This window comes from Ctenocephalides felis, unplaced genomic scaffold (genome assembly GCF_003426905.1).
Source record: "Ctenocephalides felis isolate EL2017-DRISC unplaced genomic scaffold, ASM342690v1 CF-g0.4_SCAFFOLD_01170, whole genome shotgun sequence".
Classification (NCBI taxonomy): domain Eukaryota; kingdom Metazoa; phylum Arthropoda; class Insecta; order Siphonaptera; family Pulicidae; genus Ctenocephalides; species Ctenocephalides felis.
The window spans coordinates 9,976,480-10,003,763 of NW_020537324.1; the positions used below are offsets into that span (position 1 = coordinate 9,976,480).

At 28.2% G+C, this 27,284-nt stretch overlaps 5 protein-coding genes across 5 annotated transcripts; 2 read left to right on the forward strand and 3 right to left on the reverse strand.

Annotated features, from left to right (window-relative positions):
* Window positions 1-256: 256 nt before the first annotated feature.
* LOC113366719 (transmembrane protein 50B-like) lies at window positions 257-1,359 on the reverse strand. The gene is made up of 4 exons (XM_026608373.1): window positions 1,133-1,359; window positions 929-1,060; window positions 508-643; window positions 257-436 (listed from the first exon to the last, which is right to left on the reverse strand). Exons 1-4 carry the CDS (start codon window positions 1,229-1,231, stop codon window positions 327-329), a joined length of 477 nt encoding a protein of 158 aa, XP_026464158.1. The 5' UTR covers window positions 1,232-1,359; the 3' UTR covers window positions 257-326.
* A 1,066-nt stretch (window positions 1,360-2,425) lies between these two features.
* Window positions 2,426-6,929, reverse strand: LOC113366187 (PI-PLC X domain-containing protein 2-like). The gene is made up of 10 exons (XM_026607752.1): window positions 6,848-6,929; window positions 5,887-5,961; window positions 5,479-5,604; window positions 3,952-4,202; window positions 3,377-3,629; window positions 3,154-3,314; window positions 2,954-3,066; window positions 2,724-2,861; window positions 2,594-2,660; window positions 2,426-2,449 (listed from the first exon to the last, which is right to left on the reverse strand). The coding sequence occupies exons 1-10, from the start codon at window positions 6,927-6,929 to the stop codon at window positions 2,426-2,428; spliced, it is 1,290 nt and encodes a 429-aa protein (XP_026463537.1).
* A 6,661-nt stretch (window positions 6,930-13,590) lies between these two features.
* On the forward strand, window positions 13,591-14,948 carry LOC113366715 (leucine-rich repeat protein 1-like). Its single transcript, XM_026608369.1, has one exon. It carries the CDS (start codon window positions 13,706-13,708, stop codon window positions 14,945-14,947), a length of 1,242 nt encoding a protein of 413 aa, XP_026464154.1. The 5' UTR covers window positions 13,591-13,705; the 3' UTR covers window position 14,948.
* A 3,573-nt stretch (window positions 14,949-18,521) lies between these two features.
* LOC113366717 (putative beta-carotene-binding protein) lies at window positions 18,522-23,253 on the forward strand. The gene is made up of 4 exons (XM_026608371.1): window positions 18,522-18,654; window positions 18,927-19,167; window positions 20,345-20,478; window positions 22,617-23,253. Exons 1-4 carry the CDS (start codon window positions 18,597-18,599, stop codon window positions 22,916-22,918), a joined length of 735 nt encoding a protein of 244 aa, XP_026464156.1. The 5' UTR covers window positions 18,522-18,596; the 3' UTR covers window positions 22,919-23,253.
* A 1,648-nt stretch (window positions 23,254-24,901) lies between these two features.
* On the reverse strand, window positions 24,902-26,116 carry LOC113366188 (SWI/SNF nucleosome remodeling complex component-like). Its single transcript, XM_026607753.1, has one exon. It carries the CDS (start codon window positions 26,114-26,116, stop codon window positions 24,902-24,904), a length of 1,215 nt encoding a protein of 404 aa, XP_026463538.1.
* Window positions 26,117-27,284: the final 1,168 nt, after the last annotated feature.

The following is a 27,284-nucleotide window of genomic DNA, read 5'->3' on the forward strand; positions in this document are numbered from 1 at the left end:
TGACAAAATATATGAAGTATAAATATTTCTTACATTGTTGCTTACATTCGATTATGAATGTTAATTTCAAATTTAATGTGCTTGCTCACTACAAGCGTACAGTAAACAAAGAACATTATACACTTTATCAATATAAAAAAATCTAAGATTACATATATCAATAAATAGAATATCTAGAACAAATATTATATAGTTACTTTTATACATTCAAAACAAATACAAATAAAAAATATTGAGTTTTATATATATTTGTGGTATCTTGTTCTAACCCAAAATTTCTTATTTTTAGTTTTAAGTCACTTTAATGGAAATAAGCTATAAGCTATTTAGCCCCATAATTCTTCAGATCTTCCAAATTTGTATACAAGGGATCCCAAAAAAATTAATAAGTTTTGTAACAGAAGACCTACACCAGGATAAGTATGTCCATCTCCGGCTAAAACAAAAATGATTAATATTAAACAAATTCAACGACTTCTGCAGATCTGATTATTAATAAATAATAACCTGCTGACACAAAGTCTGCAAACATGATCCAACAAGCTGCAATTACAGATGCAAAACCAATTACAAAACCTAGGAATAACCAAACTCTAGCTCCTCGAGGACCCATACAACCTCCTGAATATGCATCACCAAGAACCTGTATTTATCAATTAATAAATACCAATAGTATTTCAGGAAAACATTAAAACATATTTTACTGCCCTACTTTTTTTTCAAAAGTATGATTAATAATCTTTGTGACCAACTCAATGTGTTTATCCTCACAGAATTAAAAACAAGTTTTATGACCTAGATTACTCCACTGATGTTGAGTAATAAAACAAACATTTGATAAAGTGAACTAAACGCTAGGAAATATTATCTAATAATAGAATTTTATAAATCCTTGAACATTAATAGGCATTAAAACTATTATTAATACCTGTGCGTTAGATACTGAATTCACCATGAATAAACTAATGGTTCCAAAAACACCACAAACATGATGTGCAGCACTAAGTGATCCAGGATATACTGATGCTGCATCAATTAGAATCCACCAACCAGAAAAAAACTACAAAGATTTGCAACACTCAATAAAGCAATAATGCATTTGAATCTTTCATTTGTAAGCATTAATAATTACCAGTATTCCTGCAACTATTGAAGCGTATGTATTTCTTTTATCTCCAGCTTCAAACCAAATACATGGAGGGATTGATATATTTTCAAAACAATTAGTCATTTTTATAAGATTTTAATATTTGTGAAACTTCTTGAGATTCAATTCTTGTCACTTTTAGCACAGAGTATTTATTGAAAATGGAGAAATTATTGTAAGTGAATCTGTCATATAAATACTTTTGAAATACAATAAACATATGATATCACAGAGTAAAATAGCTTTTAGAAGTTAAAATAACTTTAAAGTTTGACTTTTGATGATTCTTGCAGTGACAGTTCATAATGTTAAGACAGTGTTGCAACACAGAAAAACTAACCATATTAAAAGTTGAAAAGTTAACAACACTAAAAATAAATTTAATAAATATATTAATATTAAAGTTTAATAATAAATTTTAAATTAAAACAATGTTTGAAAAAAATTTCGTTTCTAAAATAAATTCATACATAAAAGAAGAGAACATAAATGAATAAATTCATTCTTGTTCTTTTTAGTTTCAAGAACTTTAAATGTTGGCATGTTGGCATTACTGTTTGTTTTACAGCAAATGTCAAATGTGTCAAATGGTGCAAAATTTCAATCAAAATTATTTTTAATGTCTAAAATGTAAACAATAACGTGGAAATAGTTACCGGGCGTGAAAAAATGCATGAAAACTAGTGAGCTATGAGAAAATTGGTAAAAAAAGCTATATATATAGAAGAAAAAACTGTAGAAATAAATTTGTGAATGTTTACAATGTTGAAGGAGGAAAAGAGTTTGCTTCTTAAACTATGGTTTGCTAGAGATCTTAATGCCAAAAATATATATCATTTTAAAACGTCACGTCTAGATTTTTGTATGATTTACAACGAATTCTAAAACCATATATTGACGTAGTATGGATGTTGTTTCCTAATGAATAATTCATCTAAAAATAATAATTTCTCTTTCTTTGATATTTGTGTGGGGTCGTTTGAGGAGAAAAATTATATAATTATATAACAAATGCAAACTTACATTGTTATTAAAAGCTGCATAATTGATGTAGAGTAATAAAACAAGCATTTAATAAAGTGAACTAACACAGCGTATGAGTACACATCTATTGATAGCACTAATACTACTAGCATTAGTATTGTCAAGAACATTATAGACAATAAATCAATATTGACCGAACCAATATTGGTGAGACCTATAGATATTGTCCAGACCAATATTGACATTTTCAAACTACTAACGTCCTTTTCAAGTTTCACTTACTAAAAAAAAGTATTAAAAACAAGCTTCTTCACATGCCTAAAGAATTACATGTCATCATCAAACAGTTTGTGGGTGTTATCAATCACATTTTTGAAAAATATTATTTTAAATGCATTTATTATTAAAAATATATTATAAATGTTTATTTCTTTCTTTATTTTTATCTATAGCTAGTTCAACAATATCAGTTCCTCTAAAGAAATCTAAAGCTACAATATTAGCAGAATGTCCTAGTTCTTCACTATACCTGTAAAAAATGTATAATGAATGAAATTGAAATCCAAATTCAAAGTTTAATTTCTAATTTTACCATTTTGTTATGTATCTATTGACATTATCTGCCATTCTGCGTAATCCTTTGAAACGATCATATAAAATATCCCATATATCAGGTGTCAACTCTGCCATTGATGCCACTGGCCTGAAATTATGCGCTATGGGGTCTTCTCTGCAAAAATAAAAAATTTCAATTAATTGTTGATGAAAATAAAACGGCAAAAACTTTGTTTAAAAATCCATGGATAGAATTTGAATATTTACCTAAGTTCTGGAGTTCGCAAAAGATGCGTTTTAAGTGCTCCAACATCTTTCACATTGCCCCAATGTTGTTCTACAGCTTGCCATACAAAATCTCTTCCAATGGTGCGTGCAGTCTATTTACAAAATAAGTTAAATACAATTTTATATTAATTCATAATATAACATATTTCTATATATTATATATCATATTTATACGTTACTCTTTCGTGGTCATAAGCAACAATAATTCTTTTGCCCACTCTCCAAATGTCTTTTAGAGTTGCACCCCAAGTTAAACTGGGTGGTGCCATATTATTGCCTAAATGCTCTAATAGAAAGTCTAGCAGAGCAGCATGACTTGTCATATCATCATTTTCGAAACCTAAACGAAACATAAATTATTTAAAAAATGTAGATTTCTATTTTCTATCTCATGTAACTTACCAACTGGAAATTCTTGGATATCGACAATAATGATTTCGTTAGTTCTTTCAGCAAAAGAATTGATTTCTTTTAAGACGCCTTCAAGTGGCTGCATTTTTGCTGGTCCATGGTTTACCCAGAATTCATCAGGCCGGGATTCTTTATTCCGTAAACGGTTGAAGACCGATATGGGCCATCGAGTTCCTTTATAAAAACCGACTCTGATGTCTAAATATCTTATTCCATGTTCTAATTGAGATGTTATGCTCTCATCCTGTAAAGTTATCAAATACAAAAATAAACAAAATTGTACATTCAATTCAACCAGATTTTAAAATAAGTATTCGTTGTTTCTAAAAGCTCCTTAGATTATATTTATCTTTCCTGGGGAGATTTCGGTATAGAAACGTTTCTATATTTATAAATTACTCATAAATTAATTATCAGTATTGATATCTTATTGATTAAGTCTATTATTTACATATGTAGGGAAGTTCATACAACTACCTAGTTTTATTTCAATTAATTTAAATATTTTTAAAATCTATTAAGTTGTTAAGCAAATCTAGTTTAAACTTGCCTTGGTCGAAACAGACCTGCGTGACTGTATATTTGGTGACATATGTGTTCCTTTTTCCGTCCGAGCAAGCTCCGGAATCGTGTGTTCCGGGTATAAAAAGTTCGGAAAGTCTTCTATTTCCTATGTACTGCCTCAAATCATGCATCCAGGTGGGATAGGTGGAGAGGCACGTGTTGCCAATGACTCGCCCGCTCCCAGTTAAGTACACAGCCCAAATGGCATAGCAGCCGGTTGAATTACGAGCCCAAATGGGGTCGTATTTGATATCTGTAATAAAAAATATCAAACTGTGTTATATAAAAGCCATAAAAATATAATATCAGTAAAAGCAAATACATATTGGAAGTCAATTTTAGTAACAGCAAGTAAGTGGCATTTTGCCATGGAAAGTTCCATGAACTTTTCGATATGAGTAAATAATCCAATTAATCAATAAGGTAATAATTAGGTTATTTATGAGTATGCCGAGTGAAAATAGGGTGAAAATTATAAACTGAAACTATAACAGATTATTTAATTTCGTTTAAATTAGTAAACTATAGGTACATTCGACCACTACAGTTTAAATGTTAATTAGTGCGGTGCACGGCATTGTGCCTTAAGGTAAATTGCTGGAACTTCCTGTACCGTAATTAACAATCTTGGTACGGAACCCAAAACAATTTACACAAAATGTGTACACATGATTAAAATCTCTATAAAGAGATGCTCCGTATCTTCGGAACGGCTAGACCTGCCTTCTCCAAAAACTAATCAGCACGTCTCCTTATCAATACGAATCGAATGTTTATTGAATTATTCAAATCGGTTGATCGGTGTTCCCGAAATCGTCGACGAAAATTTGTATCCACACACACACAAACAAACACATGCACACACACATACACACATACATCCATTTTTTCTAAAGTATGCCAAAATGTTCAGAAACTTTTGAAACGTAAAGATATGTTAACATTTTCATTTTCGATTCTTTTGCGATTACTATAACTTACCATACGGGAAGTTAATAATTATATAATGATGAATGAATGCTAAGTTGCTGTAGGGTTTGTAATGTTAGAAACCATAACAGATTATTTAATTTTGTTGAAATTCAAAACACTAGTTTAAAGGTTAAAAATTATTTAGCAAATCCGGCACTGGTACTGGTCCAGTATAGATATACGTATGTCCTAAGAGCATATTATTACAAACTTCAATTAATTTTTATAATTAAATTACTTTTCGTACGCCTATAATACTTTGGCATGTGCACTGGAGACCGTGAAACAGAAAAAAATCCAATTATTTTACATTATTAGCAAGGACTTTTTTCTATTTATACACGATTTAAAAAAAACTTAAATGACAATTATATCAATAAGATGTTCTATTTGTCCTTTAAAAAAAGTTAATATCATAGTAGTAAAAACTAAACTATTAGGTGATCCTCTCTAAATTATATACAGACATCATTAAAATTTATTAATAAATTGCAAAATGACCATTATTTACTAATATTCCAAATATAAATATTAATTATGTAATATTTATTACTGACCAGTATTTACCCATCCATCGCCTGAATCTGGTTCTATTTCCAAGAGAGGATTTTCATCAGGATGGTATTCTTCCGGGTCGCTCCTCCATAGTAATATTTTATCATTTTGTTCCGGTTGCAAACCACCTACAGAGATATAATGAAATAATTTTTATTTTTATTATTAAGATTATTTTGGTTCTACATACTTCCAACCAAAAAAACATAAATTCATCTATTCTGATAAAAAATTATGTGACTTTTAAAATAACAATGTTTACGTAATATGTTCAAATTTAGGTGGTTTCTAATCATAAAGCAGAACGCTTAGTTTGCATTTTACAATAAGTTTGTATCAAATTTGCAGAGTAATCAAAATAGTAGGTAATGATAATAATAGGCTCTATTAACATTGAAATAAGTGCTCACCTGTCCACGAAACTTGAATAGACCGTGACTCCGCTCCAATAGTCAGAGATAGTCGTAATTTAGTAGAAATCACATCTGTAAAAGTAAATTTTGTATTATCCAGAAATTTATTATTGATAAGTGACTATATTTCCTCAAAATATCACAATAACATTGATGACATTTAAATCGATATGCAAATTAGTTTTTTATTGGTCTTAATTTGCCAGTAACCTACTTTGCAACGCTTTCTAGACCATTAAGTTTTCATAATAGATTAAATAACTTTATTACCTGACATAATTTTAATAGGAAATTAATCATACTGTTTTTTAATTGCAAAATAAATTTGAAGAATAATTTATTAATAAATTTATTTACGGCACCAATTGAACAAAAATTCACATTTTCTTAATCTGTTTAGGAGGTGTCCATTAATTACAAAAAAATCACGAAATATCACATGGGGAAGGGATAGGCATTGAAAGATATCACGCGTATTTAATTTTTACTTATTTTTTTAAAAAGTCCAAACATTTTAAAAAAAGAGTACGCGTAAGTAAAGTAAAACTTATTTGCCTTAATAGTTGACACTAATAAATATGTGCATCATGAGTGTTACTATAAAGAACATTATTCAAAATATTATAATAGTTATATGATGTATTTATTTTACTTGAATGCTATCTTGTACAGTAGCAAATAAAGAAGTTTTACTTCAAAAAAATTCACAATTTTTTCTCGTAACTAAAAATACACGTGATGTTTGTTGGGGAAGAGGTAATTTTGAATATAACCACGTATCACCGAGAGGTAGGGAAGTCCAAAAATCCTTAAAAAATCGATCACGTGATTAATGGACATACCCTGAGTTACTCCTTAATGCAACGAAGTGATATGTTTATTTATCTATGGTGATACGTTTGTATAGCAAGTTCGACCAGATTCAATATTATATATTTCTATTATATTTTTTGCTTACCAAAACTGTGAGTATCCTGCACGCAAGTGGCAATCAGTCCACATAATAAGGTAACAATGACATCTCTACGATTCCTCGCCATGGCCGAGCTGGTGGACACAATAGAATCACATCCGAATCAGACCCATTTAGCCAGAGTGAATAATAAATAGAGATTGCACAGTTAACTAAAAACAGAACCATCCACTGTTTAAATATTTGGAAACATAGATAATTAGTTAATTTCATGTGATTTATATTTAAACTGTCCTCACTTTATTGCGCGCTGCTAATATTGTCACCTTAACGGGACTATTATGTCTAAAGAGTAAAAAATTTATTTATATTTACATATTTCATTATCTATTATTATATTTAGAATTGATTTGAATTCCTTGAGTTTAATTAATTATTTTCATTTAGAGATGTATTTACTCAAATCTATATATCATCATATCATAGGCTCTCAAACTTTTTTGTGCCGCGCACCCCTTGGTCTTTACCAAGGGGTTCTTTACCACTACTTTACCCAGTATCGATTATTTTTTATAAATTTAACTGTACTAAAGTTTATTATTAAATATTTAATGTAACGTTACTTTTATAGATTTATTAATTAAATTTTAAATAATAAAAAAATGAAAAAACAAACTTCTCCTTCGGGAAGTTAATAAGCAAAAAGTAAATGTTGGTTAATTATCAACAATTTATTAAAAACTTTGTAAGACTTAACCCACTCACGATTTCCAAGATTTATATGTATTTTGCCACCGGAGTGGCGGCATCCGAGTGGAAAGGGATAATTTTACATATGGTGGCTGATGATGTCCAGTCTTATGATTTTTATTATAGATATAGTAAATAGTTATTAACGTGGTGAATTATGACCCCTATTTTCATTTCGTGGACCCCGAATTTTTTTTTGGCTTACTTGGACCCCCCGAGTCCATGTGAACCACTTTGATAATCAGATGAGTAAAATCAAAAAAATAACAACTATCTTTCAATTTAACATGATTGTTGATTATTCTTAATATAAATTATTTTTTTTAATAAATAAATAAATTTAAAATTATTTTTTGTTTTTCCTATATAAATGTTAATTAAGTGTTTGTTCATTGTGAGTTGTTTTTTAGTTATTTTAAATAATTTGTGTGTTTGATCCACTGAGAAGAAATCAAACTGATATCAAATATCTTTGTATTAAATTCAAATACCACTTTGTTTTTTATCTAGATGTTTTTTATCCTTTAATTTGTTTTCAGTAGTAAATATCCAATATTTATTATATTAAATACAGAAGAAAAAAAATATCAAACTAATCGAAATCATTTTTCAAGATCATTCTCAGTGTTTAATAAATGAGCAAAATATTTAACAATTAAGAATGGAATTTCAAAGGCGTCATTTATTTTAAACAAATTCCACAAGCAAATATATATTCAAAATCTTCTGAGAAGAATTAACATATGTGTGTGTTCAGAATCCATTAACATTATTTCTATGACAGAGAACAATATATAATTATAAATAAATGTTATATAAAATAATTGCAGAATAATCAAGGTAATTCAGAGTAATCTTGTTGTTATAAAAGTAAAAGACATGTAATTTATGTAGAGCTTGTCGTTATGATTTTTTAAACTATTATATGGAAATGCGTAAGTCTTCAAAACACGTATTTTTTGTTATTGCTATTTTTTCAATGAAATGATTTAAACACGCAGGTTATATAGGTGGAAACATACGTAATTAAAGCTTTAAAAACACACATTTATATTATATATGTATATATATATAATATAATCATTTAAAGTACTAACATTTTATTTATCAGATATTCAACAATCATTATTATTGCAAATTATACTGCATATGCAATATGATTATTAAAGTTCTTAATGATGTATTACTGATTAAATAAAATAACCTTTTGCTAAAATAGCCAAGCTCAACAAAAATTTCGTATTTAGTATTTATGAGCAAAAATTAATGTTATTTTTAAAATAAATATGAATTATTTTAGAGTTCAGTATTAAGCAAAAAAACTATACATTAAATTTTTTATATGCCCGAAAAAAATATAAGATCCCTCTACTATTTGGACAACCGACCGTATTTCTTATTTAATTTTCCTAAAGAAACGCTGACTCAAACAAATATTATTTGTTATTAATTAATCTTAGGTTTACCACAATTACTGGTATCAGTTTTAGAACATACTATTATACAAACCTATAACTATAACTAAAAGTATTTTGAATTAGTCAAGAGGGACGTGATAGATATGAGTGATTTTTTATTTATTAATAATAATATTATAAGAAATTAATTTTACAAGTCATATTTAATTAAAAAGGTTAATTGTTTATCTTTGATATAGTTTTTTAATTCAGTTTTAAATTTGTCAATATTTTTAGTTCAGTAGATAATTTATTGAAAAGACATCTTGCACTTCTAAGGGGGCCCTTGTACGTTCTTTATTTTAGTTCTGTAATCATATCCCCAAATAAACTAATATATAATAAATAATAATAATAAATGAAAAATTTAGTAAATACTTTTTTGAAAAGAAGGAAGCTCTTAGTTAAAATAGATGTTAAGTTAAAATAGATGTAAAGATGTAAATTATTTTAATGTAAACGTCAACTGTAATCAGTAGCTACCTGCAAAACACCAAAGTACGTATGCTCCGACACAGGTTCTGATTAAGATCGCTCAAACAAACGGCAATGAAAAAAAAATTATATAATTCAATTGTTTATCGTAGTCCTATAATGTTTTAGCGTGTTATTAAATTATAATGAATAAAATCTATACTTACCAAATATTTTCTAAAGGAGCACCTAAGTATAAAAAATCTAACAACAAACTAGTATTTTTTGCAAATATTGTAAATATAATAATACTGATATAAACACTATAAATTAATCAAAAATGCAATTCACTTCGCATGCGTCGTATCAAAGCGTAATATCGTCGTAATCATTCTTCCTTCATCGACTGTTAACACTTTATTTTTGAATAAAATCCGCAAAGCGGAAACACTTTCTAAACGTCCTTGTTATATAAACATCTCACTTATTAACTGAACGGATACAAACAAAAACCAACAACAAATTAAAAATGACTTAAAATATTTCTTCTATCTACTTTTTAATCATTTCGAAGAGGAACAAACGCACGCACTGGCATAACTTTCTTAACCGATATGCCAATGTACACTGGTACTGGTACTACAATTGTGTCATTTGCACTCCTCAAAGCGGCTCTCTGCGACCACTCCAATTTGTTTATTTGTATCATCGGTGGTCAAACTCTATAAACGAACGCAATGGCGTGATTTTAAAAAGTAGTTGAACCAGCAAACAAATATCTATCATTACTCGACTTGCCAATCAAGAACTATTTGAGGCCACATAAACACATTTGATAACTGATGTTGTAGCGGTTCTAGGTGTAAAAAATGCAAAAAGATGGTAGACGATAGACTCGTTCCTTCAACAGTTTTTGCATGTACTTGTTTAGCAACTTAAATTTGATATTTTAAGTGACACAAAGTGATTTATGTTACTTTTCCGAAGATTCAATCCAAAAACTAGTTGTAAGTAGAATTTTGTCTTAAGTCAAGTTGCATGAACTTCCCGATACGTTATGTCTACGTAGACATAATCAACTTAATCAATAAAAATTTAAATTCAGCTATTTCAGATAAAATGTTCAACTATTTATTACGAAAATAACATTCTCGCTTTCACTAAAAAATAATCGATACGATTCCCAATTGATGTTCTTCAAACGTACTTATAGTATCTGTAATAGTATACATTAAATTAATTTGTTTAAAGCATTCCATTTAACCCGTTTCATGTTCAAAAATGTATTTCTGTGATCGAAGACGTCAACTGTAATCAGTAGCTACCTGCGATACGATTCCAAATTGATATTCTTCAAACGTACTTATAGTATCTGTAATAGTATACATTAAATTAATTTGTTTAAAGCATTCCATTTAAACTGTTTCATGTTCTAAAAATGTATTTTTGTGATCGAAGACGTCAACTGTAATCAGTAGCTACCTGCGGTACGATTCCAAATTGTTGTTTTCAAACGTACTTATAGTATCTGTGATTGTATATATTCAATTAATTTGTTTAAAACATTTCATTTAAACCGTTTCATGTTCTAAAAATGTATTTCTGTGATCGGAGACATCAACTGTAATCAGTAGCTACCTGCTCTAACGTACAGCAAAATTATGAACTTTGATGAATTTATATAATTCAATAGCTTATTGTAGTCATATACTATTTTAGTATGTTATTTCAGATTACAAAGTCTATGATTACACGTACACGTGTTTATATCTATGGATTATCTAAAGTTTAATCAAAATCGTTAAAGAAAATTTAACATTTGACAGGAAGAAGCAACCCTGTCAATTTTTATCAAAAACACGGTTTCTAACCAATATCTTTTGAGTCCTTTTTAAATTTTTAAAATCGAGTCAAGGTTGCGGGCTGAAATGTGGACGCAAATTTTACATTTTTCTGCTAATTACAATGAAATGGCTCAGCCGATCCTCACACAAAACTAATCAACGATAATCCTTATCGAATTAGATCGAATGACGAAATCGATTCTTTCTAAGGTCTTATAGCATACAGTTTTTATCAACTTACTCATTAATATAGTCAAAAAATGTTTTGGGCAGAAAACCTGATGATGGATCGTGTCTAGTTCCGAAACGTCAAGATTTTGGAAATAGTCAGAAGTGTAAATACAGGTTGACCAAACTAGTACTAAAAAACCCTAATGACCTACTTTATGTCTACTGATAAGTAAAGTCTATTTTTTCCTTTTCTACTATCATCATTGTAAAATAATACATATCTGCAGGTTGTCTTCAAATTTACTTTTTATACTGCTTAAATGAACAATCGATGTGATATCTTATGTAGATAGGTGATCAAATAAAAAAAATAAAACAAGTTTGGATATTTATCCGCCCCTGGGTCATATTTAAAAGCATCAAATCATTTGGATATACCTAATTTTTGTTAAAAAAAATATACATCCGCGTTTATATTAGTCAAATATCTAAAAAAAAAACACTTTACCAAGTGAAATGAATGTGCACAACGTTAAATTCGTATTTCAATACAGGAAGTCCTATTATTATTATTACAATCATAAGGCACATTTTTTACTCATTGTACAGACACGCCTGCATTTTTATATATTTTTTAAAATGATTTGCAAAATTTAAACATGCTAAAGATCCATACAATGGAAGTGTGTACCAAATCAATCTGCAATACATTTTTCTCCATTCTTTTAAAATATAGCCACTCCTTTAATAATAATCATTTTGAAAAGTACGGAAATTTTCATGATGATTGTTGAAAAAATAAGAAAACAGAATTTTACATAAGACTAATTGTACCAGATTTTTATTATTTAAATCTATTTTGCAAGCAAACGACAACGAAATGCAGTTTCGAGTGTTTGCACTTTTACAGAAAAAGAAAGTAGAACAAGTCATTTGTTTGTGACAAAGATGATAAATGACTTAAATAAACTACTTAATTTGGGAAAGTTTTCGAAAACAATAAAAATAAATAATAAAGTAGCAAAAATTTAAGGATCTGAACATTTTACCTATCTCTATAATTTATACACAACTACTGAATATTGATATATTTATCTGTGAATGCATAGGTCAAGTCTTATCGTTCAATTAACGTCATATTAAAAACTTTGTTATTTCATTTATAATAATTACATTGATTTCTAGATTTACTAGATTAAAGTCATAAAATTAACAACTTATTTAATGGCTGGCAATATCACAAGTATAACAAACTGTTCAATGCCTGGACAAAAGCTGTTACTGGAGGCTCCTAATATGGAAACCCAAATATTTGGATTTAATTGTAAAAATATTACTTCCAAGAAATTACAAATTATATTTTGTTTTCTAATACATTGTTATTCAACAATAAATTTGATATCTAATGCTGATTTGTGTCTGATGTATCTCTTATTTAATTTGATTTAGGACTTCTTGGCTATATTTCTATTTAAAGCACATGGCATATGATATTATTATCAATATCCGAGTAAGCTTAAACAAATAAAACAAGTAGAATCTGTTCACAAATGAGAGCCCCTTCAGTTCATAAAAGTACATCCCGTCTATTAGGCATAATTTAAATCCAATTTAGTCTGCTTTTGATGATCGAATAATAAAATCAATTGAGTGTGAAGGGCTCTTGTGTAAATGTATTACGAAGTTGATTACACAATGTAATAGTCAGTATTAATCGTCAATGTATTAATAAGGTAATAAATTTAATTATTAGTGAATTCAGATATGAACATATTTTAAAAATAACTATGAATTATTATAAACTTGATTAAATTATATAAAATCGGCTAGCATCTAGAAATTTGAAAATTATTATAGTTTCATTATACTTGTACTAAGTATTAAAAAATACCTTAATTTCTCTAATTAACAAATTAAGTACAAGAAAATATTCTATGCTTCGAAATAAGCTAATGTATATAACGTGTTTCTCTTTGTTAATAATATTACAACAATATTATAAACAAAGATTAATTTATAAAATATTTAGAAATGTTATTCAAAATCATTTCGCATGTTTAAAAAGAACCGCGCAATTTCGAAGGTTGGCAGCATTGAGAGCTGTCAAATGTCAAATTTTGCTTTTACGTTTGACAGTTAATTGCGCGGTAGTAAATGAAAATTGCATGTATTTTGTTAGGTTATCTTAAGAAATAATTTATAAAGCATAAGTTTTATTGAAACTACTTTTTATAAATGAATAGACAGTGCTAAAAAAATTAAACAAAATGAAAATATTTTGTGACATTCAAATCGTCAATCGCCTCGCTAATGCAAATACCCAAAGTCGTTCCCAAAAATCAACTTTAGCAATAGGAGCAGGACTAAAAGATGATAAACAAGTATTTCTACTACATTTTACAAACACAAATAAATCAGGTACAAAATATAATTTAAAAGACAATCTAGAACAAGTATTCTGCAAGTTCGTTAATGAAGGAAAAGCAACTATACGTTTAAAAACACCCCCTCAAGATATTTGTATAAAATGCGATGCTACCCAACTAAAGGGATTTTTAACAACTCTCAAATGCAGCCTTAGTGGTGAGGTGCCAAAAAAAACCTTAGCACTTTCTAATATATCTGCAACTTCGATAACCAAGAAAATGCAACCAATTTTAAAACTGAACATTACGAGCAGGGCTCAATATCCAACAAAAGGTTTTCCTAGAACTCTACAAACATTAATCATATCAGGATTAAAATTAGAAAGATTTGAGACACAGATAATACAATTAAGGTCATTGCACACATTAGACCTATCTGATAATTGCCTAAAAGTATTACCCCGAAGTTTAGGAAGTTTGTCGAATTTAACATCTTTAAGTTTAAGTGGTAATAGCTTATATATATCTAAGTTAAATGAATGGCAATGGCTAGACGAAATGCCTATTAGAAATTCTTTAAAAACATTGCAATTATCAAATAATAATTTATCAGTTTTACCAGATAATATTGTGCAATTGCATAATATAGAAACACTAAGAGTTGATAATAATAAGTTGAGGATTCTGCCTGATGGAATGAATAGAATGAGAAAACTGCAATATCTTTTTATACAAGTAAACAAATTAAAATTTTTACCACAAACATTATTCAAAAGAAAACTAGCAAATGTGGATATAAGCTCAAATTGTTTTGAAAAGAAAATGTATATTCACGGTGGTGAATTCAAAAATCAAATTTCTTTAGTTGAACTGAGTGCACGAACGATACTCAAATATGATATAAAATATTCACCTATTCTAATTCCAAGGACTATGTGTAAATATTTAGATAGATCTACAGAATGCATGTGTTCTAGAAAGATTGTTGATGTATATTGTTCTGTTGTTACATCGACAATAGATAGGCTTGCTGAATCTGTAGCATTTGATGCATCAACAGCAGATAGGCGTATGCCTGTAAAATTAGATATTTGCTCTCAAAAATGTTTCGAACCATTTGCAGAAATACCGAAAAATGAATGAACTGTACTTGATATCGCTAATTTATTTCACCATGTGATATTAATAATATGTAGTGAGTAATTAATTTTAAATTTCAACTATTTTTTAAAATAATATTGACTGATTTATATTAATATCGACTTATTTAATATTTCTTGTAATAATTTAATTGTATGAAATAGTCTCAATAAATAAATTTTATAAAACTTTTGTGTATGTTCTATGCAATAATATTGATTATATACTTATTTAAGTATACTATAATGTTTGTATATATCTATGGCTGAGTGAACTACAAGCGCAGAGTTCACGTACTCTACAGGAGTAATTTAAAGATGTGTTTAATTATGACCTGAATGTCTGTAATTATATACTTGGTTAACATTCAATTCATTCCTTGAATTAGAATTTTAGTAAAATATTAATAAACAGCTTTTATAAACCTTATTGCATAAGAAGTCTTGTTATAGACTTCCAATGAAAAATAAAATATGAATTTATTTACAATAGTAAAATGTAGCAAAATTATCATCAAATATATGGTATTAAATAAAATAATTTCTCGCCTAAATAGCATGCATTCGCGTAGTTTCCATCTTGATACTTTTAAATATTTATTTTTAAGATAAAATCATAATTCTATTTGCGTTTCACGATTTAATTATTTCATATGTAATCAAGATGCATCTCATTAATTAAGTCATATTTGAGCTGATTCACACGTTATGCAATGCAATATTCAAATGCTAAGCTGAACTAAAACTTTCCTATATATGCATAAATATTGTTCGACATAATTGTCAAGATGAAATAAATAACTGGTTTTATGATTAAAAAGAATCGTACCTATATCCAAGGTTAAATCGGTTATTGAAAAAAATGTCACTAGAATAATATCTGTAATAAGTAAATCGTGTCACCAAACAAATAAAACGCGTTATGTATAAATATCTTAATAGAATAATAACAAACAAATCATGATTAAAAACAATAATTGTAATTACTTATTAGTTTAAAATTAAAATAAAAAAAAACTAGATGTAAGTAGCATTTTGCCTTAAGTTGCATGAACTACCTCCCACATGTGTAAATAATTGGTCTAATCAATAAAAAATAAATATACTAATTTATGAGTGATTTGTAATCATACTGAGTTGCTGTAGAGCCTTAACCGCAGATTTATAAATAAAAAAATCAGAAATTGATTTAAAAAAAAAATGGTTCGGCCTATCTTTACCGCAAACTAAACAGCCCCTATTCGTAACTACAAACTTTTTCGAATAGCTTTTGAATTTTCAAAATCGGTTCAGGATTTTTTGTGAATACGTGGACAAAATTTGCAACCTTCTGCAAATTTCTAAAAAACTTACATATTCACACTCATACTCATACACATATTTGACTTGAAACTTCAAGAAAACATAAATTAATTAACATAATTAACTTCAAGAAACTGGATGGAATTAATTCAATATTTAATTTTTTTTATATATATGCTTCAATCCATATTTATCAATTAAAACCATAAAAGAAAAAATAATTTGTATGATTTATATATCCTATTTTTTATAGATTTATTCTAAAATATTCTACAGTTGTTTACTTCAGAAGCACGGAATTTCAAAGAATTACCACAACATAGATCTAATCTGTTTTTAACCAATTATAAACAGCCGCATATATTATATTTTATGTAATATATGTTACAATTAACTTTACCAAATAAAAACATCTCTAGTCTATCATCATTAACTATTTACATAAATATTAAAAATACTCAAACTTGTTTTTTTAATTATGTGCTTGTATATATAAAATCATCAATTTTTTACCACTTGACGCCCGAAATAAACGTTCAAAATAAAATACCTCAGAGCCAGTAATCATGATCCTATTACAAAAAAGAGTTTAAAACCGACTTTAATTTAAATTGTCAATATCCGACGAAACGTGCGTCATTTAGAACTCTTTGTATATATTTTCTGCTCAGAAGATATCTACCCATCCGTGTAAGATAGATTTAATTATCATTATTTTATAAATTGGATCTAGCCGTAAGATTTATTCGGACAAAAACTATGAGTCTCTGAACGAAATTAAGAGTAATTATAATACAGAAATATACGGGAAAGTCCAGGGTCGCAAGTGTTGTGTGTTTGTGGAAAGATCCAATATAAGTCGCGTTTTATAGAAATCGATTTTTGCAAATATAATAATAGATATATAAATTTGAACTTCAGCAACACAAATACTCGTAATCATTTTTACAACTATCTGAAAAGGGCCACAAACAGAAATTTAGAAATAAAAATATAGGCTTTAAAAATAAAAAATTATCTAACCATTGTCAGATGGTCAAATAATTTTGTATTTTTAAAGCCTTTATTTTTATTTTTGAAGTTCTGTTTGCAGCCCTTTTCAGATAGTTGTAAAAATTATGGGCCAAAAACACATGTGTTTATAATATGTCCCACAGAAATATGTTATAATTTCACATATTATACCTTATTACACCTTACAATTAGTGTTTTATATAAAAAAAATTCTAGTTTAAATTTTTTCTAACTCTTTTATTTCATTTAATTCTGTTTCAAAACTCGAACTATTTATTGCTATAATTTATATAATTATACAATAAAGAGTATTTTGGTAGATAGTAGAATTTTGTGTGTAACAAAATCTTTTAGTTTTTTTTTCATTTATAAATCCATACTTTTTGGATTTAATTTATTTTAAACTTGTAATTTTTAATTTCTCTATTTTTAATTACCTAAACTAATTTATTAAAATTTGTAATATGTGTAACGGAATCATTTAATTTTTTTTCCACTAAAACGTATGGATTTAATTTATTTCAAACCTAAAATTTTTAATTATTCTATTTTAGTTGCCTAAATTAATTTATTGAAATGTTATTGAATTTTGTAATATTGTAACGGAAACTTTTAGTTTTTTTCTACTGAAACATATAGATTTAATCTAATTAAAAATTTGTAATTTTTAATTTCTCTATTTTTAATTGCCTTCATTATGCCTAAATTAATTGATTGAGTGTGTGAATTTACAACTAAATTTGTATAAGAAGACTATTTATTCTTCTTTTTAACCTTTTTCCACAGAATGATGGTCTCTATATTATACTCTATTATTAATAAAAGATAATTACTTAGTTTTTTATGTTGTGTTCTAGCTAATTAAAATTGTAAAACAACAAAAATTCTATTATCCTTGCTAAATGTGAAAAAAATTCTTCTCTAAATAATATTTTAATTTCCCACATGTGTCCTTATATAAGTAAAAATCAATTTGTTTTTTCACAGTTTAATTAATACTTACTTATTAAAAATTAGATTAAATCCAAAATGAGATTTATGAAAATGTTTAAACGAATAATATTGTCTCAGAAAAATATATTCCATACAATTTTAGACATTTAAACATATATATTTTTTTCTAATTATGACATCATATCAAGTGAATATTTTACAATAACTAGTTTTACCATGTGCAGAATGTAAAATTGTTCAATAAAACGCGACCTGCTCAGTTTGTATATAAATATAAGATATTGGCATGCGCGGATTACTTAATTTATAAATTTTGATACAAAATAAACTATAGGAGTGATATTATATGTGGTTAGCAAAATACTGAAATTGGACATAATAAAATGTTGGGGTTGGTGTTGTTGTTGTTTGTAGGGGTATCATCCACCTACGGAGCCCTACGTAAGAATAAAAATCACAATCTATATAATTCAAGCAAATCTTATTAATTGAGAAATTAAAATTTAATAGAAAATGTGTACATTACTATAAATAAATTGGTATAATCCTTATATGAAATACCAAGTTATAAAAGTGTCGAAAATTAGTACCCTATAGCTATTAAAAAAAGTAACATATATAATTTATTATCTGCTATACTCAAAATTCTCTTAGTCGTATATTAATTCTTCATAAATTATCCATATCTAATATATCAATTATTAATTTTCCAGCAAGTTTCATCAAAGTTTGCTCCCGCAGTGATCCCTTACCAAACGAGTGTATTTTGGATTCGTTGAAGACGATAACACCACATTTAAAAGATGGAATTCCAGAGCTTAATGTACCCACTTTGGAGCCCCTAAATTTACCACCCATCACCATATCGAGAGAATCGAATGGACCTTATCTAAAAGTAACCCTTAGGAATACAACGGTTTATGGAGCTTCCAACTTCATTGTCACGGATTTAAAGTAAGTGATAATAGATTTAGAAATAGATAGTCTGAAAATTCCCGGAATTCTTAAAGTTCTCTTTGGAATGAAAAACAATAAGCTTTTTTAAAAATATGTTCAAATTAGTAGATGCTTACTTAGATATGCTGACCAAATTCTGCAAAAGTTATTAAAATCTGCTCTTTACTATGATAATAAATAAAGTAACAAAGGAAAAATATATTATGATAATAAATTGTTTGAAAATTCCCGGAATCGTTCCCTTTGGAATAAAAAACAATAAGCTTTTTCAAAAATATGCTCAAATTACTACAAGCTTAATTAGCTATGCTGACCAAATTCTGCAAAAGTTATTAAAATCTGCTCTTTACTATGATAATAAATAAAGTAGCAAAGGAAAAATATGATAATAAATTGTTTGAAAATTCCCGGAATCGTTTCCTTTGGAATAAAAAGCAATAAGCTTTTTTAAAAATAAGCTCAAATTAGTAGCCAAGTACCGGGTCGATCATATTACTTAGCTATGCTGATTAAATTCTGCAAAAGTTGTTAAAATCTGCTCTTTAATATGATAATTATCATATTAAAAAGCAGATTTTAACAACTTTTGCAGATAAATTTTTTAATAAAAAATATACTATGATAATAAATTATTTGAAAATTCTCGGAATCGTTCCCTTTGTAATAAAAAACAATAAGTTCTTTTAAAAATATGCTCAAATTACTACAAGCTTAATTAGCTATGCTGACTAATTTCTGCAAAAGTTGTTAAAATCTGCTCTTTACTATGATAATAAATAAAGTAGTAAATAAAAAATATATGACATAAAAATATACTTTCAAAATACATGAAGCTTGCCCCGACCCGGTACTTATTTACTCTTCGGCCAATTTGATATCAAGCAGTAGTGATATCAGTTTTTACTTAAGATTATAGAGTTAAAAATATGATATGAAGTGTAAATAATTTTCCGACGGCATTTTTGCAATATATATTACATAAGTATTAAAACAAAAGTTTAATAATAATCTCATTAGTTCGAGAATGGTCAACCACCGGGTTAAAAAATCGCATCACAATAGCTCATATAGTTCTAATTGCGATTCACAGACAATACAGAACTATATGGATTTTTTGTATAGAAGTTAATTAAATATATTTTATAATTATATTATAAATGTATTTATTATTTAGATCCGATCTCAATACTGGATATTTCCAATTTAATTTGACTCTTCCAAAACTGGACGTTGAAGGTGATTTCAAAATCAAATTGAACCTGTTGCTCATAAACTATAGCGGTGCAGGTCGAATTTACATCAACATGAGTAAGTATCATTAACACTTTTGTAAATAATAATATTTTATTAAAATATTATAATTTTTGCAGCATTTATTCAACATATAATATTTATTACTTGTGTCCGTTAGAATTATGAAATCATGTAGATAAATCATTTTATTATGCATTTCAAAACAAAACCTTGAAAAATTCCATGTTAATCCGATACACAGCGGGTTTGCAAGTGGAAACTAACAATCAAGAAATGTCATTATCGAACTTTAATTATACTTATATTACGAAACTTTGAATATATTATAAAGCACAATCTGAGTGTCATTGAGCTAAATTTCAGAGTAACGTCCCACAATGTTGTATTGCAGCTATAAAACTACAATGCAAAAATATGCAGTAGAAATGAAAGATTTAACCCTTCATGATAAAAAATTCACTATTTTCTAGTTGAATAAATGTTAGCACTCCCAACACCAGGTCGTTAATTTTTTTTTATCAATTTATAAATACGTCAATTGCAAAAATATATAATCATAATGAGAAAATTGCTAACTGACCATAAAAAACACAACGTCACCTAAATTAATACGTATAATAGTGTAACTACCGATGTAATTATTTTCAATGCCATTCGGATTCGCACATAGTTTAATAATAATTAAATAATATTTCAAAGATAATTTATATACGTAGGTACTATTTAGAAGTAATAAAATTTTATCAAATTTATTACTCTCAAACACGCGTGCACCCTTGCATATATATTATGATAACGCTATTCGACATTCGCGCTAGAGTAAATTTCTGAACAAAATCAATAAGTATAATTTTTAATTATTATGATATGAATTTTATTTAAATAAATTGATAATGTGGTATCGCAAAAAATCACTCCTAATTCAATATTAATAATCAATTATATTAACAATGATTGTACTAGGAATATTTTTTATTGTCGGCGTACGAATTACTCCGGACCCAGGCCAGATTAAATACAAAATTGTGTCATATAATAATATTATAATTATTATAAAAAAACTATTCTGCAAAATATAGTTTTTCGGGATTTAAACGTGTCTAAATGCGCAATTTGCTGCGAATAAAACGATATATATTTTCCAATTTTCCGAAAATTTTAGGAGTCTTGTTCGCGTATCGCCCAGGCCAGACTAAATACAAAATTGTGTTATATAATAATATTACAATTATTATAAAAAAACTAAAAATAAAACTTTATATAATTTTCCAATTTTCCGAAAATTTTAAGAGGTTTGTAAGGATCTCGTTCGTGTATCGTCACGTGGTGCTAAATACAAAATTGTGTTATATAATAATAATTGTAATAAGTAATATTTTTACTCATTAGTAATAATTTTTATTGCACGCTAAAAATTAATGACATGATAGTAGCATATGTTACATATACTAGTATAATAATCAATATTTATATATTAGGGTGTGACTGACACGTTTCTGCTATCTCAATATTTATGTAAAAAACGTTTAAATTAAATTTAAATCATTAGTTCATAGTTTAAATTTATATGTTTTTAATTAATTGCCAAATTACTCTCTTTATTAATTAGATTTTGCGCGCCATGATACACATTAGATTTTGTGCGACTGCATTAATATAGCATTAATCACAAATATCAAGTCAAGAGTCAAAGTTTTGATAATAGACAATTCTAAAATGTCTTAGGAATATGCCATTAAACACAAAAATTATAAAAAGAGAAGTTTGGCTGAATCCATTTCAAATAGATTTACACTTGATTAGCAGATTTGGTCAATTTCAAAATCATTGTGAATGATCAGATGATTTTGTACTTTTAAAGCCTTTATTTTTATTCCTAAATCTTTACTTGTTATTTTTTCGGGCAGTTGCAAAAATATCTGTCTAATAAAAAAATCTCACTTAAGTAAAAGTTTCAAGAAGGTACAAAATGATAAGTCATTTTATTTTTAAATTGGTTGTGATATCCGAAATTGGATTTAACACCGTTTATAAAGGTAGTCAGCCTAGACAATTTGAGAATATAGTACATTCATATTATATTGGTAGTATTAAAATCGTCATATTTTCACACCCGCGAACGTGTTAACTTATTACATTACTATTTCTAGTAATTGCGTATTTGTAGTAATTTATTAATATTACTATTTCAGCTGATTACCACGCCAGGATGCAAATACATGGCTACAAGAAAGTTGTCGACGGAATCGAATACCTCCAAGTCAAACCAATCGACATGAAAATTATTTTGGGAAACAATAAAATACGCCTATCCGGTCTCTTTAACAACGATCAAACCCTTGGAACAATTCTTAGCCAGGCTGTGAACGACAACGCAAGACTATTCTTCCAAGAGTTCAAGCCAACCCTGGAACAAACATTGTCAAACATTTTCACGGAAATCGCCAACGGCGTACTGGCTAGTGCATCTTATGAAGAACTATTTCCTGCCTAAGATTTAAACAATTAATATTGTTTTGGTTATATGTAAGAGTAAGTTTACTTTTGAGCAACAAAAATTCAAAACAATGCACCAAAGTTTTTGTTATAAAACACTTGAATGGCAGATCAACTGTGTACAAGAATAAATTCAACACCGAACAACTAGTTTGTAAATTGTCTTGAACCCAAATTCTGACAATAAGTTTAATATAAGATATTTTGATTGAATCATAAAATTATCAGGAACTATAACAATCCTGCAACTACTTCGTACAAATATGACAACTAGAATAAGTATAGCATAAGTTTAGTCTAGAGCGACAGGCAACCTGAATTGTTAAATATTTTTGTATTGTTTTTATATGTATAAATATAAACCTATAATAGAAACTTCTACATTTGTTTGCTGTGAATAACTCAAAATTGTGTCCATTTACATTATATATTCCTAAACTATACGCATAGTATACTTTTTGAGAATATTTTTGATTGTAACTATTTCAGCATGATAGAAATTAGAAACTTAATTAATATCAATGTTGTTATTTAACCAGCCAAATTAATAAGAATCGTTTTATATTATACATCCGCACCCAAACACATATGCATTATATATAGAAAATATATAGTTTTTCTAAAGAAATTACGACATTTTTTGCTCTAATTAGATCAAAATTGTGTTCATTTATATTCCTGAAGTATATCCACAGTATACTATATGAGAATATATCCGATTGCAACTAAATTTGGCATTATTTAAAGCAGTGTATTGTTACGTGTTATATTGTTTAGAAATTAGAGTCATAATCAAATTTTATGTATGTTATTTTAACAAGTCACATACAAATATATATATATATATATATATATATATATTATATATATATATTATATTTTTTATAATTAGAAATAACGAACAAGAATTATATTAATTCCATAGTTTATTCAGATACAAGTAAATCCATATGCATGTGCTAAATAAATGCAATAAGAAAATATATTGATAACACACATACAGGAAATAAATTGTATAAAAATGTTTATATCAGGTCTAAATATTATTAGTATAAACCAAAAACTTCTCGATAACATATTATCATTATTACATAAAATGAAGAACATACATTGAGATGTATTATACAATGAATAAAACGCGTAAACGAATTAACAATGGTCGTACCGCAAACAATTTTTAAAAAATACATTTATATATATCTTATTATAAAATCAGCTCTTATTTTTTAATTTAATATTAGAATTTTGTATCAAACAGAGTTTAGATAACATAACGATTCGTATTTTGTAAATTCGAGATAATTTTTATATATCGTTCATATTTGATATAAATTATACACTTTGATTATAACCATTATCGGTCTCATAAAATATTTACATTTTTAATTTTCTCATCTTAGAATTATAATTACAGATGCTTATGTTATTTGTCCAATATCTAATCCATTTTAAAAGTATATTTACAGTTAAAAATATGAAATTTACAAAAACATTTCAAATATGCCAAAGATTGATAAGTCATGTCATACTGCATATAAAAAATTATCATAAAATACATTACAGTTAACTTTTTGTTCTAGTTTAATTCAGTAGAGTTTCATAAATAATTATTTAACTAGATTAGATGCATATATTCACTAAAAAGTAAATTTTCTAGAAAAATTCAAGGATTCTAATAAACCTGTATAACCATAATTATTAAAAAAAATCTTATACATCCACATATCACATTCTTTCATAAAATTGTTCAACTTATTTACATGTGATATATCTCGTATATATTAATGCACATTCAATTCATAATAATCTTCATAATTTATTTTACACAAGTAGATATACAAGTACGATTCCTATCATGAAACAGTCTTTTCCTTAACATTAGGTGTACATTAAACAAGATTCTTAGTTCATTAAGTAGCGAATGCTAATGTTACGGGTTTGCACTCTAAAAACATACTACATCACAACCCTCTGAATGGGGTCACCTCGCATTAGGAGACTGTGCATCATTTAAGTCATACAGTACTTGTGCTATAGTCCTTGAAGATTCCACATTGCTTAAGGCTACACTTGCTAAATGTGGCTCATAGTACCTTAGATATCTTCTACCAGTCCTTGAGTATATAACAATGTTCCTTAAAATCAAAGAAGCAGTCAAGCGTATGCTCTTAGTGACTGGTCCTTCATTACTGTCCAGAGTCTCAGAACTTGCTGCAAAGCTTCGTGCACTGGTAGATGGCCCGCCATGTAATAATTCTTTGGGATTAACATATTCCAATGCATGTCTTTTGATGGCATGCATTGCTGCATTAGGCGCATAAGCTGGAAAATTTGAAGACATAACTGCTGGTTGTGGGGGAGGTGCACAATTCACTTTAGCCACTACTGGTTGATTTGGTTGCTGTTTACGTTTTAAAACAGAAGCTTTAAGCATTTCAGCACTACAATGCTTATCATACATATGTGTCATTAGAGAAAACCTTCTTCGCAATAAATTGTCACAAGATCCCCACTGACACAAAGCTTCTACATTACCTTGTGGGCAATGCACATCACATACATGCCTGTAAACTTGATTTGCAGTATTGAATTTCCTTTTTGTACAACCTGCCCAATCGCATACCCATGGCCAACTAGCCAAACTCTCTTCTTCTTCTGATTTCGGTTTATTTTGAATTTTATTAGCAGTATTAATATTTGATGCATCCGGTGTTTGTGCCCGATTTTCTATTTTTATAATGCCATCTTTGGTATCGTTTACAATCACCCCATTTGCTGTATCTGCCACACTAACTGGTACAAATTTTTGTTCAATTGGTATTTGCACATTCTGCACATGTGCTGTTTTGGTCATTACCACTTGTTGCCCCTGAGGCGTCATCACAACTTTTTGACCAGCAGTGGTCATCTGCGGCTGCAGAATGATAATAGTTTTTGAACAAGTGCCCTGTTGTTGTGGTGTTTGCGTCACAAACAATGTTTGACCTTGTCCTGGAAGCAGTGCATTTTGTGGCATTACATACGTCTGACCCTGTACAGCACCAGAAAGCATAATCTGACCCCCTTGAGCTGATATCACTTGTGGTGCAGCAATCATATTGTTGTTTTGTCCAGCACTCACAATCTGCATTTGGCCTGTAGGGCCAGACATGACAAAATGTCCTGAACCTTGTATTATATTTTGACCGGGATGCATAATTACTGGAATCGTTTGCTGTTTTTGTGGTATTGGTTTTACTTGATTACCAACTGGCATTGATGAATTTGTGTTATGATTATATTAGGTTGTGGCAGTGATCCTTCCTTTGTTGAATTGATTGTATCATTATTACTTACAATTGGATTTTCAACATTTTGAACAGGTTTTGGAATTTCATTTACAGGAATTTCATCAATTTCTTCATCTTCTAAGGCATCAGCTGCTAAAGCAGCATAAAGATTAGCTGCTGTTGATGAAACATTTATACGATCTTCATTGGAATCCATATCATTTGACATTTGAGAAGAACTACTCTCTGTATTGTTTTGAATACAATCTGTAGAATCCTCAATTTTATTGCGCTTAGCATCTAGATTGTTATCATCATTAGTTGCACATCGTTTTAAGAAAAGGTGTCTGCATCCATTACAGAATTGTCATGATTATTCAAAAGAAAATTTTCATTTTCAATTATCTGCTTATCTTTATTTATATTATTCACATCTGTTTTGACTGGCATTCTTGTAGATTTTTTATCTAGTAATTCTGCCAACATTTTATTCGCACTGACCTTATACGAGCAATTAGATTGCATGCTATCTTTTGAATTACTATCATCGTTGTTCAAATTTCCATCTGCATTAAGAGCATTACCATTAAGTATAACACCTTCATAACTGTTTTCATTTTCTTCAGCCGCTGCATCACGAATGTGAGTTACACTACTGGACGCATTGCTATTTGAATCCTCATCTGCCTTGGGTACTTTCACACAAGCACTCCTCCTGATGACAATGGTGCTAAAGGAGGCGGAGGATCCCACGTTCCTGCTCTTCTACCATCTAAAACTATGGTTGTACTTGTAATTAAGGTTTCGGGATCTACATCCATAGGCTGAGTAACAGGATTAGGTGATCCATTGACATTGGATTTGTTCACTGCTTTCACAACTTTATTTTTAGGCAAAGCAGGTTTATTAATTTGAGAAGTGACATTAGGTTTATTATCCTTTTGTTCCAACAATATCTTCTGTAATTGTGCTCCAGCGCTATTGTTTTCAGTTATCTTTTTAGCCAACAAACTTTTAATAAATGATGTTTTTTTTGTTGCATTGTCGGACTTGATGTTGCATTGATATTATTTTCTGTTGCGTTTAAATCATGTG